Source organism: Formica exsecta, unplaced genomic scaffold (genome assembly GCF_003651465.1).
Source record: "Formica exsecta isolate Colony F162 unplaced genomic scaffold, ASM365146v1 scaffold175, whole genome shotgun sequence".
Classification (NCBI taxonomy): Eukaryota; Metazoa; Arthropoda; class Insecta; order Hymenoptera; family Formicidae; genus Formica; species Formica exsecta.
The window spans coordinates 113,272-129,242 of record NW_021849067.1 but is presented as its reverse complement, the minus strand read 5'-3'; the positions used below and the strand labels follow the sequence as shown (position 1 = coordinate 129,242).

The 15,971-nt window shown below is 45.3% G+C and overlaps 1 protein-coding gene and 1 long non-coding RNA gene across 2 annotated transcripts in view; one reads left to right on the top strand and one right to left on the bottom strand.

Moving 5' to 3' along the window:
* The window catches only part of LOC115233457, a 161,630-nt gene extending 155,672 nt beyond the window's left edge, over positions 1 to 5,958 (top strand). The window contains exon 5 of the long non-coding RNA XR_003883778.1: positions 5,671 to 5,958. This is a non-coding gene — a long non-coding RNA (uncharacterized LOC115233457). The remainder of the gene's footprint in view (positions 1 to 5,670) is intronic.
* A 3,068-nt stretch (positions 5,959 to 9,026) lies between these two features.
* LOC115233456 (toll-like receptor Tollo) lies at positions 9,027 to 15,731 on the bottom strand. Its single transcript, XM_029803891.1, has one exon. It carries the CDS (start codon positions 15,289 to 15,291, stop codon positions 11,323 to 11,325), a length of 3,969 nt encoding a protein of 1,322 aa, XP_029659751.1. The 5' UTR covers positions 15,292 to 15,731; the 3' UTR covers positions 9,027 to 11,322.
* Between the last annotated feature and the right edge of the window lie 240 nt (positions 15,732 to 15,971).

The window sequence follows — 15,971 nt, the reverse complement described above, 5'->3', positions numbered from 1 at the left end:
GTAATATATAAACTACAGAAATTAAATTAAATAAAAATTAATTAAAACGTATATTAAAAAGTTGATAAAGGTGACAATAAATTAGATTTTTATAAGATTAAAGAACTGTTATAATTTATTTATTAGTATTATAACAAATCTCTATTATTTTATATATTATTAGTGTTTATTTCTAACTTAACTTTCTCTCTCTTTCTTTCATCTCCTCTTTCTTCTCCGCGCGCGCGCGGCTAAATGGTCTATATGACGGAAATGAAGGACACGTGTTCAATCGCGAGGGTGGTCCAGATACCACCCAGCTTCCCTTTTATTATTAGGTCAGGGCTTTTCTGGATGATCAGAAGAGCGTTCCCTTCGCGCGTGCTTTTCACGAGAGATTCATTTTACTCGTGAGAAATCCAGAATTTTTCAAGCGGAATTCTCGTATAAGAACGCTAACTACTTTAATTTAGCTTCAATCTTACACTCGCTAAAAAATATCGCGATAAAAGAATTTTCATCTTTTTATAGACGGAATAAATTGAATGTCATGATTCGTTTAAAATTGCGGATCCATTCACAGATTTTCAACTCGCTTGAAATCGAATCGCCTCTTCCTCTCTTTCTCTGCAGAACAAAATACGTGGAAAACCTATATACAATAGTACACAAAAACGACTAAAAAAACAATGTTTTATTATCCAGCATACAATGCTCGATATGGACGGTTATTTTTTTTTTTTTTTTAAAGTCTTGTTACTTTTTTCCCACGCGTACTTGTCACTCATAAAATGTTTGATCAAAGCTGTAAAAAAAGTAGCGATTTCAATATTCAATCGTAATATACGGTTGAGGTCATCAGGTTTATATAAAGATAAAACAGTTAAATATAAAATGCCAACCGTAAAAAGACGACGTTCTATATACGGTACTTTATTTGCCTAATTTGTATTCAAGATCGAAATCTTGTTCCATCGTGCATTATCAATAAAGCACTTTAATCGAAGACCCACGATGACCTAGACTTCCTGTCAAACGCTAGTTCATTTTACATTACGATCAATATACCTGTAGTAAACTGACGGTCTTTGACGAATGCGCGCGTGATTTCTACTTGATAAATCTGCAACAGTTACCGACTCTAAATAATCTAATTAAATTATTAATAATATTAATTTTTTGGGAAATAAATTTTTCAAGAATCTTATTAGAGAATTTTTCCCTATATATAAATATTAGTAATTAATTATCTATCGTTTATAAATACGTAAATTTAAAAAATATTAACTGATTGATTTCGATTATAGATGCGTTATGAAAATAAGATTTTAATTAAAAATCGATTGCAAGAGTATTTTAAATCTAACGTTGGAAATGTTTAAAGAGAGATAGAACCACACTAAAGTATATGAAATTATCCGTAAATAAATTTGAAATATGCATGTTTAACAAAATCAATTTCTTAGAAGCAGCAGTTATGACACAATATTTACTATGCAATCGAAAATTTCATAGTTATGCAAGTTTAAAAAAAATAATATATTTGTGATTCAGATATACATATATATAATGTGAATTTATAGTACTTGCCAATTTCATTCGCTTTTCAGCACAAAATTCTAAATATTTTTGCATCATCTGCGAAGATAAATAAATATGATAAATAATAAAATAATTATAAATTTGATGCTTATGATGAACTTATGATAGATTTGCGGATATATGAACTTTTGAAATACTTGAAACAAGTAATATTTACTTATATATAGTATGTATTTTTCTGTGTGTATACATGCAAGCAAAGATTGCTTGTGTTTCGTATTTGTGCATAATTAAATTACTTATCGTACGAGTATTGATTAAATATTGGCAATGGAGGATTTTTAGAATTTATATCGACCGTGTAGTACATTTTCATTTAAACGTCACGCCTGATTTTTGAGGCGCTATTAGTTAACCGTTTATAAATTTTCCAGCGGAAAAGTGAATGGCAGCTGCAAAGCATCGAGGAAAATTCGTCGGTGATTCTTTCTCTTTTTTTTTTTTCTCCCGACACGCTGTGCATTTTAACGGTGGGAAGTGCAATACAAACGCGCGCCGTAATAATAAACCACTCGGAACATTCAGTTTGATATCATTGCTCGTGTAAACGTAACGCGCGCGCCATTAGGGTCCTTTATCTCCGACAAGTAAATTTCCCGGGACATTTATTGTCAGTGCTTATGGTTAACGCACTCGCTGTATGGGCAGTACAAAGGTATCTTTTAAGCTAATACTAATTAAGCGTCGTCGCGCTCATCTTTATTAGGGCTCGGCTATAGATACCCTACTTACGTTGTGCCCCGACACGTGCACGTTCCAACATATAATTTTGCGGCTTTATCCTTCTCGCTGCATTTAATCAACCGGTCTTACCATCGAATTTCAGGAATTACGACAAAAATATGATACGATTTTCTACAATGGCGATCCACAGAGAAATTTGATTATATTCTAAAAATATTCGTCGATTATATTTTAAAGATGTAACATTTATTAGACTTAAAAACGTACTAATTTACGCAGCCACTTAGTTTTATTACGAGCGCATCTCTGCTGTCGACAGACACGACTGACTTCCGGAACGATTCATATTTATCGCTTGTTTATCTTTCAATGTTGATTTTCCGCATCACTCATCGTTCCCATTACGAGGAACATTTTCGTGAGGGTCGCCCTGTATCTTTAATGACCTTAGCGCCCCTTATATTTCCACGAATTCGAGCTGCACTCATAATAATTTATGTGCCAAGCGAAACGTATTCGATAAGTACATTGCGCAATGTAATCACGGAAATTAAATATCGCGAAAAATAATGCTCTTTTAGGACAGCTATTATTTATTTGGAGAAAATTAAAAAATAATAGCATTTACATTCACTTTGTATTTTATAAATGTTCTCGTAAATGGAGCGTCTCTTTAATATATATTAGTCTTGACACAGTGAGAACAATCAATTATATGTATATACATATATTTTTTTTTTTAACACGAGGTATTTATACAGCTTTTGTAAAGTATTTTTCACATGATCGGTTCTCTTTGAATTGTTTGACGTATCGTGGATAATCTACAGACTTTACCGCGTGTGCATAACGAGAGAACTTTTAGTTGCTACGTCAGCGTATTGTGTCGTAATATTATCGGTGATATCAATAATTATAGAAAATTTCAAACTTTTGCCATGAGGTAACTCCGTGGTAACACGAGACACGCGTTACGACACGACGCTGCACGATAAGATCCTCTTTTTAGCGGCCGTCGTACAATGTATCCCTCTTCGTCCTGTCGGGATTTCGAAGTGACCGAGTCGTGCACGCTCTCTCTCTCTCTTTCTCTCTCTCGCTCTCGATGCTTGATGGCCCGTTGTGGTGCAATCAACCCGAATAAGGTAGAAAGAGAAAGAGAGAGAACGAATGCGATGTGGGAGGAAGGACGAGGGTCATAGAATGGGCGCTTAATACGGAATAACTCGTGTGATTCCGTGGCGTGATGCGACGATGACTGTCGAAAATATCGACGTGGCGGAGAGATCTCCCGGCGGTGTAATTGCCACAGAAATTGACACAGGATCGGCCGCGCGCGGACGGGCTCGTTTATACTTTTTAATCAAAGCAGAGGCTGTTGTGCATTCGCGACAAGACGATTATTATTTATTTTTTGCTCGTTATCGTCCATCGATGTTATTTAGCGTTGCGTGTACCTTTAACGAGCACGATGACTTTCTCTCTTTCTCTCTTTCTCTCCTTCTCTCTCTCTCTCTCTCTCTCGCCGTTATAAATCATCGAATATTATCTATGCGAACAGTTTGTAGCCGGCTGGGCGCCAAAAAGTATCGCAAGAACGTAATAGACTTTCGGAACAAGAAGCCGATTTGCCGGCGATTGTCGCGTTACCGGCGCGTAATTAATCCCGAGACGGCGACCGCATTCTGCGAGACTAGTTTGCTATCAATTCTGACGCGGGTGAGTTCATTAATTTACATCGAACAATTCCATGTCGACAATTCAATGAATAGGCAGGAGATTTGAATAATCTCTAAAAAGTGATCCGCACGCGCGCCTTTTTATTCGATTCGTATACAATATTTCAAATACGTTGTGTGTGTCTTATCTTTCTCTTCGCTTTATCAATCTATATAACGTCCCCCTTGGGAGTAATTTTCATCCTTATTAAAATACTTTGCGATTCAATCGGGAATCAAGATGTTCCTTTTGGCGATTCAAAAGGAACGCAGCTGCTATCTGAGAAATTACTTATCGCGTTCAGTGAATTTATTTTGGAATTACACTAACTGTCAGGAAAGACGTTCCGTACGTTAATCCAGCGAAGCGATTTGCTCGTTTTATCTCGGCCGGCGTTCCTCGTTCTCGATCCCGGAGCGAAGGAAAACTACTCACTTAAGATAAAGTATCTGCCTCGTACACAACCGAATCGAACCCGAGACGGGCTCCTATCGCGACCGAGTGCTTGTCGTCGTGAGCGAGCACGTCATCGTTCTAATTAATTCCAACGCCCCACGTTCGATTGATCAAGATATAGCGAACGGTGCAATTAGCGGCTCTTCCATCGAGGGCTGATTGATGCACCGGCGCCTCCGCTTGTTCCATCGACGTGACGCAAAAAGGCGAAAAACCGATAAGGCGCGTACTGACTTGTGCATTTTTGCACCGTCCCGGAACGGTCCTTCGATCGTTCTTATGGTAACCGGTGTCAGCCGTGTGGTAGAAGAGCAACCAAGTGCCATATACATATCGAAAAATGCACAATAGCTTTTGCGTGAAAAAAAGAAGATCGAAATAAAGACCAGTGAAAGATTTACACAATCACATTGCAGTATAAAATATATAAAAATATATAATATATATTTAAAAAAATATATATAAAATAAATAAAACTATACATGTAAAAATATATATGTGTAATATAGTCGAGATAATTCACTTGAAAAGCAGCGGAAAAAGATTCTGAAAAGGTTGCAGAAAAAAAAGAATTTTAAATTCTCTTTTCAGGCTAATCGATCGTTATCGAGAAGAACTGTTCCGGAAAGATTAGCTATAAAGATGCATTTTTTTTTTAAATTACAAGCATGAGCGTTATTCTTTCATCTCGATAATTAATAGTCGCTACATACAAGGGGGGATTTATTTGTACGCGAGGCGAACGGGTAGCGAGAAACGGCCTCGTTCACACGGAGAACTGCTTAGCGCACAAATCTTTTTGATAAACCGACAAGTGGCGGATCATGTTCATGCGTGCTCAGACGTGAAGCTGCCTTCCCGCGTTAAGCCGCGCATACCAAAATGACTAGAGCGTTTCTGCGCGCGAACCGCTCGTGTGTGCGCGAAAATATCCGATTCAGCACATGAATACGTACGTCAAAGAGATGAGGAGAGAGAGCCAAGAAATATAAGATATTTCTTACTTTAACGAAAAAAGTACACCGGTACTTGAGCGGCCACGCGTGAATCTAGCATAAATTGAATTGTAAGTTAATTTTCAATTGATCGATCGAGAGAATATTATCCGCTGTGATTCTAAAGGATAGAGACGGATGGCAAACGCGCGCTCCTAATCTTTTAAATAGACATCGCGAAAGAAACTTCTAAGAATTAAGTTTATTTTAATGACATTATTTTTTTTTTTTCTAGGTAGAGAACCATGGATTTTGATGATACAACGGACAAAAGAGAGGAGGACTAATTTCGTTGTGACTTGAAATTTTCTGACATGCCACAGTGAACAAGCGGTATGTCAGACTTATTATTATAGCGCCGAGAGCCACATCTTCTAAGGCGTGGTCCTGTATAGTTGCATTCGTAATCTGATAAAGATTCCCGAAGCACGCTTCCGGGCCTAATGAATCCATGTTATATGTTAATAAGCAACTGGCTTTAGACGTCAAAGGGTTTAGAGGCAATTAAATTGATTTATATATACACAGCTTATAATTTCCTGTCGCATTTTGTTCAACACCCCTAAGCATCATCACGAAACTCCTTGTTGCTTTCCTTTATTTCGCGTTCCATTTCGAACGCGAATGCACTCCCGACATTCATCCCGTCGTAGACTTTCGAATCAACTCGCGTTGCAATTGGAATTATATTCTCGGCGCACGGAGCAACATCGGCGATTTGTCGCAGGTGCGCCGCGCGTTTCGACGCACACGTGGCGTCTCTCTTAATTTAAGCTCGCGGCGACTAAAAAAAGATCGCGGGCGTGACACGCTTATAAATAAAGCGGGGAAATTCTATGAAAAAAATAAAACGGTCATCGCGGAGAGATCGATATGAAACATTTTGATATAAACGGGAATTGCAACGTTGAAAATTAATACCTTTACCTTACTTTAACAAATTTTAATATGATCCTTGATAAAGCGCGGATTCTAATTCCATTAGAAATTTGTGGACTGTCGAAAAGTAGGGAAAAATCGAAAGAGAAGCTCACTCAATTCTCTTCTCCACTTGGCGCGCCGGTACTTTAATTATCAAACGCATCTACGCGCCGCGTAATTTCATTCGATATCAGCGAATCGTATTATTATACCATTCGCTCTGTACCGGTATCCTCGACTGCCCGCCCGCCTAGCGAATGTAATTTGCCCGAGAGCGTCCCAAAGTCGTAATGTCATTAGCCACGGTACGGCTCTTTTCTGGCATTCGTGGCCCACGGGCGTTCAAATATTTGAATCTTGTACATGCATATGTGCGCGTGCACCCGCGCTTCCAAAAGGTTTAAAGGGGGAGATGTTTCGCTCTGCAATATTCCAACGACCGCTTGGTTACATCGTATGTACATACACATCTCCGATAACGCTATTTAGGCGGCGCGAAAGACACGTGAACGCGCGGCGAGCTCGTGCGATTTCTCTCTCTCTCTCTCCCTCTCCCTCTCTCTTTTTAAAGAGGCAATTCGCTCCCGACGGCGAAGCTCTAACTTATGTCACCGAATTGCGTTTAAGCGCGTGACCTGGAACGGTAATGCGAGAACCGGGAGGAAATCTCGAACACTTTTTCTCAGCCGCGCACGAAAGCGATTTCGGCGGGGATGCTGTTAATATTTTTCTCTCGCCGAGAGTATATATTTATACTTTCTTTTTCTTCCTCTCTCTTTCTCGGTGCAGTTTCGGGGGAGGGGGGACAGTCGTCGCTATCGTTATCACAACTGCCTGCGCGCTCGGTGGACCGCCGTGATGAAGGTGTTCCCGACGCACGTACGCACTGTATTTAAGGGTTGGCGATGCCTGTTCCAGATATCTCGATTTACGACATCACAAGTGAGAAACTACAAGGAATACACAATCAATTGTTGTACCTGGTATCCGTTCTTACGTAACTTTATCGTTACAGTTCTCTTTTACAAAGCAGATTTTTAAAATACGTGCCGTCATATTACATTATATCTATTAAAGCATAAAATAATTCGCGGTATAGATTATTATATATTACACACTATCCACTTAAATTAATAATATATATAACATATTATAAACATTTTACCTTCCACTTTCGCTGCCTCAGTCGTCATAATCCAAATTGCATGACACATGCGTCACCGTTCCTGTTTTTCCGCACGATAGAAATTACGCGGTGAATCATTCCGCGTCGCGTATCTTTTCGCGTTCCCTTCCCTTTTTTTCTCTTCCCCTCGAGTCGCCGTCGTCGTTACACAACATCCGACCGCAATCGCAAATCTGAGAAATAATCAAAAGGCGCGGCGAAGCACGTTTTTCACCGGGACACACAATGAAATCGCGCTGCGCGACGAAAGAATTGCTCTCCTTCCCTTCATATATTTATACTTTCTTTTTCTTCCTCTCTCTTTCTCGGTGCAGTTTCGGGGGAGGGGGGACAGTCGTCGCTATCGTTATCACAACTGCCTGCGCGCTCGGTGGACCGCCGTGATGAAGGTGTTCCCGACGCACGTACGCACTGTATTTAAGGGTTGGCGATGCCTGTTCCAGATATCTCGATTTACGACATCACAAGTGAGAAACTACAAGGAATACACGATCAATTGTTGTACCTGGTATCCGTTCTTACGTAACTTTATCGTTACAGTTCTCTTTTACAAAGCAGATTTTTAAAATACGTGCCGTCATATTACATTATATCTATTAAAGCATAAAATAATTCGCGGTATAGATTATTATATATTACACACTATCCACTTAAATTAATAATATATATAACATATTATAAACATTTTACCTTCCACTTTCGCTGCCTCAGTCGTCATAATCCAAATTGCATGACACATGCGTCACCGTTCCTGTTTTTCCGCACGATAGAAATTACGCGGTGAATCATTCCGCGTCGCGTATCTTTTCGCGTTCCCTTCCCTTTTTTTCTCTTCCCCTCGAGTCGCCGTCGTCGTTACACAACATCCGACCGCAATCGCAAATCTGAGAAATAATCAAAAGGCGCGGCGAAGCACGTTTTTCACCGGGACACACAATGAAATCGCGCTGCGCGACGAAAGAATTGCTCTCCTTCCCTTCTCTCTTTTTTCTTCGGGAAATATAAACTAAAGTTACACACACGGGCGATCTCGTTAGTCGCGGTACCAGCAGCGCACGGAGGCCAATGACCATATGACCAATGTAGGGAATATCCGAGAGAGATGTGAAACGTACACTTTTTTCCCCCTAATATCGCGCGTCGGCATATACATATGTACGCTCTAATTGAATTTCAAATCTGCTCTACATACATGCGTAATGTAGATTCGACAATCGTCGATATGCTATCGATCGGTAAGCGGACTGTATAAATTTGCGAGACGCATTACTTCTTTATGTCAATAAAAGAATCCTTCGCTAATATCTCCAATATTGTGAATAATATTGGGACCAAATATCGGAAGCAGAAGAATTTTCCATGTTAATATTAATTATAAATATCCAATGTGCCATGTCGCGTTATTAACGTCAGACAACGTAATGTTTGTAATTTTACAATCGGAATCGGGAATTTTGTAGGATCGGTTGAAAACGCGATGACTCTTTTTTTTTTTTTTTATAAAACAAACGTGTTTATTTTCATGGTTCTTTGCTGAAATGGAAAGTTGCAATTAATTTAATACGTATTTAACAGGCTGTGAATATATAATGCGTGTGATTCCGATGAGCGTATTTACAACAATATAATATTAATTAGAATTATACACTCCTAAACGCGCGATTATAGCTCAGACGTATCCACGACCAGTAACGTACGCAGCGCTGGTCTTTGGGATGTGTTTGTGTGTGTGTGTAGGTGTATGTATGTGTGTGTATGTGTGTGCTCGGAAATGTGCATGAATATTTACAAAATTAGATACAATATTTACAGAGAGTTCACTTACTGACTAATAAGCGTTATGCGACCGTTACTTTATCAAGACAGTCGTGAATCTTTAGGAACAAACTCTCACGAGGCGTCTGCTTGTTTCCTTTCTGTCATTTAACACTTGACGATTCGCTGTCAATCCCGTGACGGGCGATCGACGAGCGAACGACAAGAGTGGCATAGGATGATGCACCTCGGGCCGGTTCCAAAGAAGTGTCAGTGTGCGCGAGGAACTTTATCGTAAAATTTTGAGTCCTATAATACGAGAGAAAATATATTTTCGTACACGTGCGCTATCTTCACATTTTAACTGTTGGAAATTATTACTCGACAATGTTTCACGTACGTTTTGCGGCTCGCAATCTCTACCATATAAACATGATTCCTTCGATATTTCGATGCCCATTTAAAAATCAAATGGATGTGAACTGAAAAGCGACGAAAAATACAATATTCGTATATATTGTGCACGTATGTATGTATTGCTTCGCTTCTCTCGCGCGTAATGTTATTCGAGCATTGACAAAAAAAAAAAAAAAGATATAAATATTCGCAATTAAGTTGTCAAACGCATATAATACCGTTATATCGCTAATAAAATAACAATATAAAGTATCACGTGTAGGATATAAAATAAATGCGTCCATCCAAGCGTATTTGAAATAAATATTTAGATAAAGAGAACACTTTTTACTCTTTTTTATCCTTTGTAATACCGTTCTGATATTGTTGTTGCAATCGTTTCGCGTATGCTGTTTGTTATGAAAAAGATGCTTTAGGAACAAAAAGAAAATAATTAATATTCGCAAAATGATCGCGTTGTGCGTCAGCTGCCGGATACATTCACTCATCATCATTATCATCGTTATTCACAGGTGTATATGTAATTCATCGTATTTGTGCAAGCCACAACAAATAATCCTATTGGTGAATTTGCGGACAGTTATGCCAATTAATGCAAATCGAAACAGCACGATTCTAAACGAAAGAACTCGCTTGCGAAAGGGATTGAATGGCAAAATGACTTTAAATTAGATATCCATCGATCGCGATGAAACAAAATTCGCTCGATCGCGACCCGCTTTCGGGTCTCGACGATTTATCATGATTTGACGAAATAAATTAATCAACGAAGGGACGCGCGCAGGAGATTCGCGCGAAAATTTATTAGAATGATAGAGATATGTATGTACAAAAGTGAACTAATAGTCGTACCTTAACTATACGTGCGAGACTATAAGGCTCGCTCGTTATAAGTAAAAATAAAAACGCAGAAATGTAGAATCTAGATTCTCATCGATATCGCGTCATTATTTATAAGACTTAAACGAGAGGAAAGCAAACCGCGTCGTCGAAACTCGCGAGTTCTGCGAGCAAGAAGTTCGAAACGTGGTAAGTATTTGGTCGTGACTTGGAAGAACGTTGCGCAACGATATGAAAAAGTAGATACCGCGAGAATGGAATGAAGAGCGACTATCGCGTCTCGTCTCGTTTTTCGAAAAGGAAAGGTCACAAGCCGTTAAATCTACATCGTCGTTACATTGATAATAAGCACAAGGCATCGAATCAATTTCGTTTACGTATATAATACTAGGCGCGCGTATCGCGCGCGTTCGGATCACCCGTTTGATCCCGGGAAATGCCGTCGTCAAACGGCAGCGTCGAGCGATTCACATTTCGATCGATTCGATCGAGATGCAGAAGCGTCTCCTCAGCGTTAGCTGAGCGACGACCGAGTAATACCGGGAAATACGCTATACAAGTTCGGCCGTACATCCTGACGAGCTGAGAAATTTTTTACATTCCGATTTCCTCGCGAGAACGAGAGAACTCGTCGCGACACGGCCGGGCGATCGCATCTCAGCGGGTACCGGAAACGAGACGACCGGAAAAGTGGAAGATAGAGGGGAAGAGAGCGAGATTTGCGGTCTATCTCCTGCCGGATCGGAGCACGATCGCCGCCCTTCTGCGCTAGACGAAGTAAGTACGCGGATTGCCTGGATGCGCCGGGGCGAGGGCCTCCCCGGGAGGCGCGGTGGGCACCACCGGCGGTTCCGGTATCGTGCTGTATAGATGACTGCCCCTGGAGAAGAGACTGGCCGGCCGGCCGTTACCGGCGTGAAGCGTACTGTAACCGTGCTGATGATGCGGATGGTGCTGATGGTGCTGATGCTCCGCGCCGCTGTCCTCGTCCTCGGTGCGGCTGGACGCCGAGCTGACGTAGGTGGACTGCGTGGGCGTCGGCGTGGGCGCGTGATGCACCGGCGCGACCAGGACGCCATTGGGCTTGGTCCACACGTCCACGGCGACGGACGGCGCCGCGGTGTATCGTGTCGGCGTGCGATTGCGGTCGTTGACCTTCTTGCTGTCGCGCTGCCGCTTGTCGACCGAGTCCGGCATGGCGAATCTAAGCTTCTCCCAGAACCTCTTTTCGCCCCAGACCACCACCGTGCACGTCTGCAGCAGCAGCTGCAACTCCGGGTCCCGGGTAGGCGTCTCGGTGGCCAACAGGATCAACACTCGGCGCTTCCGCGACGCCGGCCTGATGTTCTCCAGCGCGGTTCTCAAAGCGGCGCGAAACTCGACGTGCTGCCACTCGTTCGCCAGGAATACCGGCGAGAAGATGATGACGATGCGCCTGGCGGCGGCCGCGGCTGGCGGCAGCGCCTCCTGCGGTCTGGCCGGCGGCAGGTCACGCCAGTGTAAGCAAAGCGCCAGGCCGGCCTGCTCCAGCTCGGCCGCGAGGAATCTGGAGACAAAGTCCTCGTCGCGTTCGCTGTAGACGATGTAGCCATCGTATAGTCGGTCCCTCTCTTCGTCGGGCGGCGTCGCCATTTTGCCGAGCCGTAGACCGTAACGCGCGTGGGCCCAGAGCCGTACATCCTGACGAAAGACGAAGGCCAAGGCGACGAACAGACAAATGGCGATTACGGCTACCAGCGCACCAGCGAGCAATGGCACAAAGTTACTGCCTAACAGCGGGATCTCCTGGATACCGCGACTCACAGCCTCCGTGGACGGGTCGCCGCATCGCACCATAGCCTGGGCGAGGGTCTCGACGCCGTCGCGGCAGTACATCTTGTCCGGATCGCCGCGATGCTCCGCGAGCCAGGCGCGTAATCGAGCGGCATTCCCGCACTCGCAACTCCAGGCGTTACCCTCGAGCGCGACTCTCGTACCGCCGCCGATGCTCGGCAAGGCCTCCCACGGCCGAAAATCGACGATGCGGTTGCTGTCGAGTCGCAACGTCTTGAGATTATGCATCTTCTTAAAGGTCGTGTTACCCACCGTAGCGATGGCGTTGTGATCTAGATACAGTTCCGACATGTGATCGAGCTGATCGAACTCGAAGCCCCGCAGTTCCCGTAGCGCGTTGTCCTCGAGATGGAGGACGCGCAGCGCCTCGACGCCGTTGAACGTACGATTGTGTATCGCGGCGATACCGCTGTTGTTGAGATACAGTACCTCCAAACGACGTTTGCCGATGAAAACATGGCTGCCGAGATCGCCGAGCTCGTTACCGTCCAGGTAGATCTCCGTCGCGTCCATGGGCAATCGCTCGGGCACGCGCTTGTATCCGGCGTTGGAGCAATCGACGACGTTGCTGGACCAGCTGTGATCGTGATAGCACGAACAATTATCCGGACAGGTCATCTCGCAATCGCACGCGTCGAAGTCGCAGCAATGACAGAGGGCGAAGCAATGTGCGTCGTATCGGCAGAGAAAGTCTTTGGACTTCAGGGAGAGCAACGGACGTCGCGGCGTGGCGCGTGCGTGCACCATGTCGCACGTGACAGCGTCGAGATCCATGACGCGAGGATGCTGCCGCGGCCGGGCCATCTCGTTGATCCGCGGCAACCATTCCATGGTGCAATCGCAGAGGATGGGGTTATTACCGATGTAAAACGCAGGAAGCTTTCGGTCGTCCGGCACTGTTTGCAGAGTCAGGGCGCCGATCTCCAGATTCCTGATTTCGTTGCCATAAAGCACCACCTTGTCGAGATTTGATTTCTGTTGAAACGTACCAGCCGCGACGCTTCGTATTCGATTGTTGTTCAGAAACAGCGTTTCCACGCCGTCCGGCACGTTTGCCTCCGTGATGGAGGTGATGAGATTGTAACTGGCGTCCAGCATTTTTATTCGCAACGTGTTGCGCAGCACGTAGTAATCGCCTAGCTCGCTTATCTGATTGGCGTGTATGTCCAGCCATTCTATGCTGGTCGGTAGATGACTGTAGTCGAACCACAGCAACTTATTATCTGACACGTTCAGCCAGACAAGAGTCGAGAGACTCGTGAAGGCGCCGCGAATCTCCGTCAATTTATTTCCGTCCAATCTTATGGCGCGCAACACCGAATTAGCGGAAAAGGCGCTCTGTTCTACGTGACGAATGATATTGTTTGCCAAATTGAGTACCTGCAACGCCGGCAAGGACGCGAACGCCTCGCGCGATACATTCTCCAGCTTGTTGTCTACCAATCGCAATCCGTAGAGCTCGTTCAAGCCGGCGAACGAGTCGTTGTCGATCCTCGATATGCGATTGTTGCCAAGATCGAGGGTCTTGAGCGATCTCAACACACGGACCGCGTAGGGTACCTCCGCCAATGCGTTCCCGCTCAGAGAAAGATCCTGAAGATCCGTGAGATTGGCGAACACATGTCTGTGCAGGCTGCGCAGCCTGTTGCTGTCTAGGAAGAGCTGCTGAAGCGCGCCGGGGCCGATCGTGTACGCCGGTTCGAATCTGACGATCTTGTTGTGAGACAACGTCAGCGTATGCAAATTGACGAGCGAGGCGAAACAGCCGTCGAGCAGCGTGTCGATATTGTTATGCTCGAGCTTCAGGATCTGCAGATTTGTCAAATGCTTGAAGACGTACGCGTCGATCCTCGTGAGGGCGTTGAACGATAGATCGAGATTAACGAGACGAATCAGTTGCGAGAAGGTTCCCCGTTTCACCCAGTGGCTCGTCAGCTCGTTACCGCTGAGATCCAAATCGTGGAGTTGCTCGAGACTGTCTAACAATTCGGGCGCTAATACCGCGAGGGAATTGTTGCTGAGTATCAGCTCTCGCAGTTCCTTCGTCTCGGCGAACAATTCGGGTGGCAATGCGACGAGTCGGTTGCTGGACATGTTGAGGACACGCAGGGACTCGAGACCGGCCAGAGCGTGATCGCCCACGGCGGCGATCGCGTTCTCCTGTACCTTCAGCACGCTCAAACTATGCAGGCTGCTGAGAGCGCCGTCGAGCAAGGCACTGAGGTCGTTATTACTGATATCGAGGACCTCGAGTAGGATCGCGCACGACTTGGTTAGATCGGAGAAATTGAGAGACCTGATGTCCTGTAACTTGTTGCGCGTTAGATTCAGCCACGCGAGACTCTGTTGAACCGGGCAGAGCAGCTCCGACGGCAGCGTCCACAGATTGTTGTCGGCGAGATCGAGATGCTGCAGGCTTGTCAGGCCGCGGAGCGCGTCGCGATTCAGATCCAGGGTCATAGTCGACAAATCGCCGTTGCGCGTCCGCAGAGATAAACCTCGGAGATTGTGCACCGACGCGAACACGCCGCCCGGCAGATACCGGATCTTGCAAGAATCGACGCGCAGCTTGGCGAGACGCGGCAACGACGGCAGGAAGCCGTCGAGCTGGCCCTCGTAGAGCGTCTCGTCGCTGCATTCCAATCCCAGGGACGTCACCGAGTCCGTTTGTATCGTCGAGAGATTGCCGATGAGACCGGGCACGTCCGCGATCGTTCTCACTCCGCAGACGAGCTCCTGCTCCCCGTCTTCGCCGTCGTCCTTTCTCCACTCGCAACCGCTCGGCGCCTCGAGACTCGTGATGCTACGCCCGTGCACCGTATCCAGCAACGTGCAAAGGACGACGACGACGATCGTCGACCAAACGATCGCCGGTCGCGACGCCACGACGCGACGGCTATCCATCCCGGAACGACCGGTCCGTCTCGCTGATCGCGCACCTGTGGCCGGAAGATAGTCGCGCGGGTGCTCGAGTATAGACGCTCGCACCGTCACGCACTCATAGTCACCAACACTTGGTGCGTTTTAACCGCCCTTTTTCCACTCTCCGCACGTTGAAACAACGCGACAATCGCGAATAAAAAATGAATAAGAGAAGAAAACCAAGTGGATTCTCTTCCTCGCCGTCGGCGAAACACACCGCTCACACCGTTGACACCGACGACGCGACGATCCACGATCTCGTCGTCCTCTCGCGTGAATCGACCGGGCACCGATCGCTCATTCCTCGACGCGATGAACGAACGAACGAACGAACGTGACGGATTATCCTTGTACCGACTTGGTGCGATTACGTGCGACGATCCGGGCGACGACGACGACGACGACGGCGACGACTACTACTGCTACAGTCCGGAGAGAACGACATTCCACCGCGGCGGTCGGAGTGCAACTGAGTTGGAGCCGTTCTATCGACGATCACGGAGTACCCCGCATAACTAGCGGCATGCGGTTCCCTTCCACCGACGCGTTACCACCACCATCCGCATGCGTGCCCCTCCACGCTTCTCTTCAATCGGCACCGAGACACAGTGACGCGCGGCGCTCCTCTCGGCGAACGTTGGATGCCACAGGCGGCTGCCTGC

What these genes read in the sequence shown, in the direction of transcription:
- LOC115233456 (XM_029803891.1), bottom strand. Translation starts at nt 15,291, where the DNA reads ATGGATAGCCGTCGCGTCGTGGCGTCGCGACCGGCGATCGTTTGGTCG.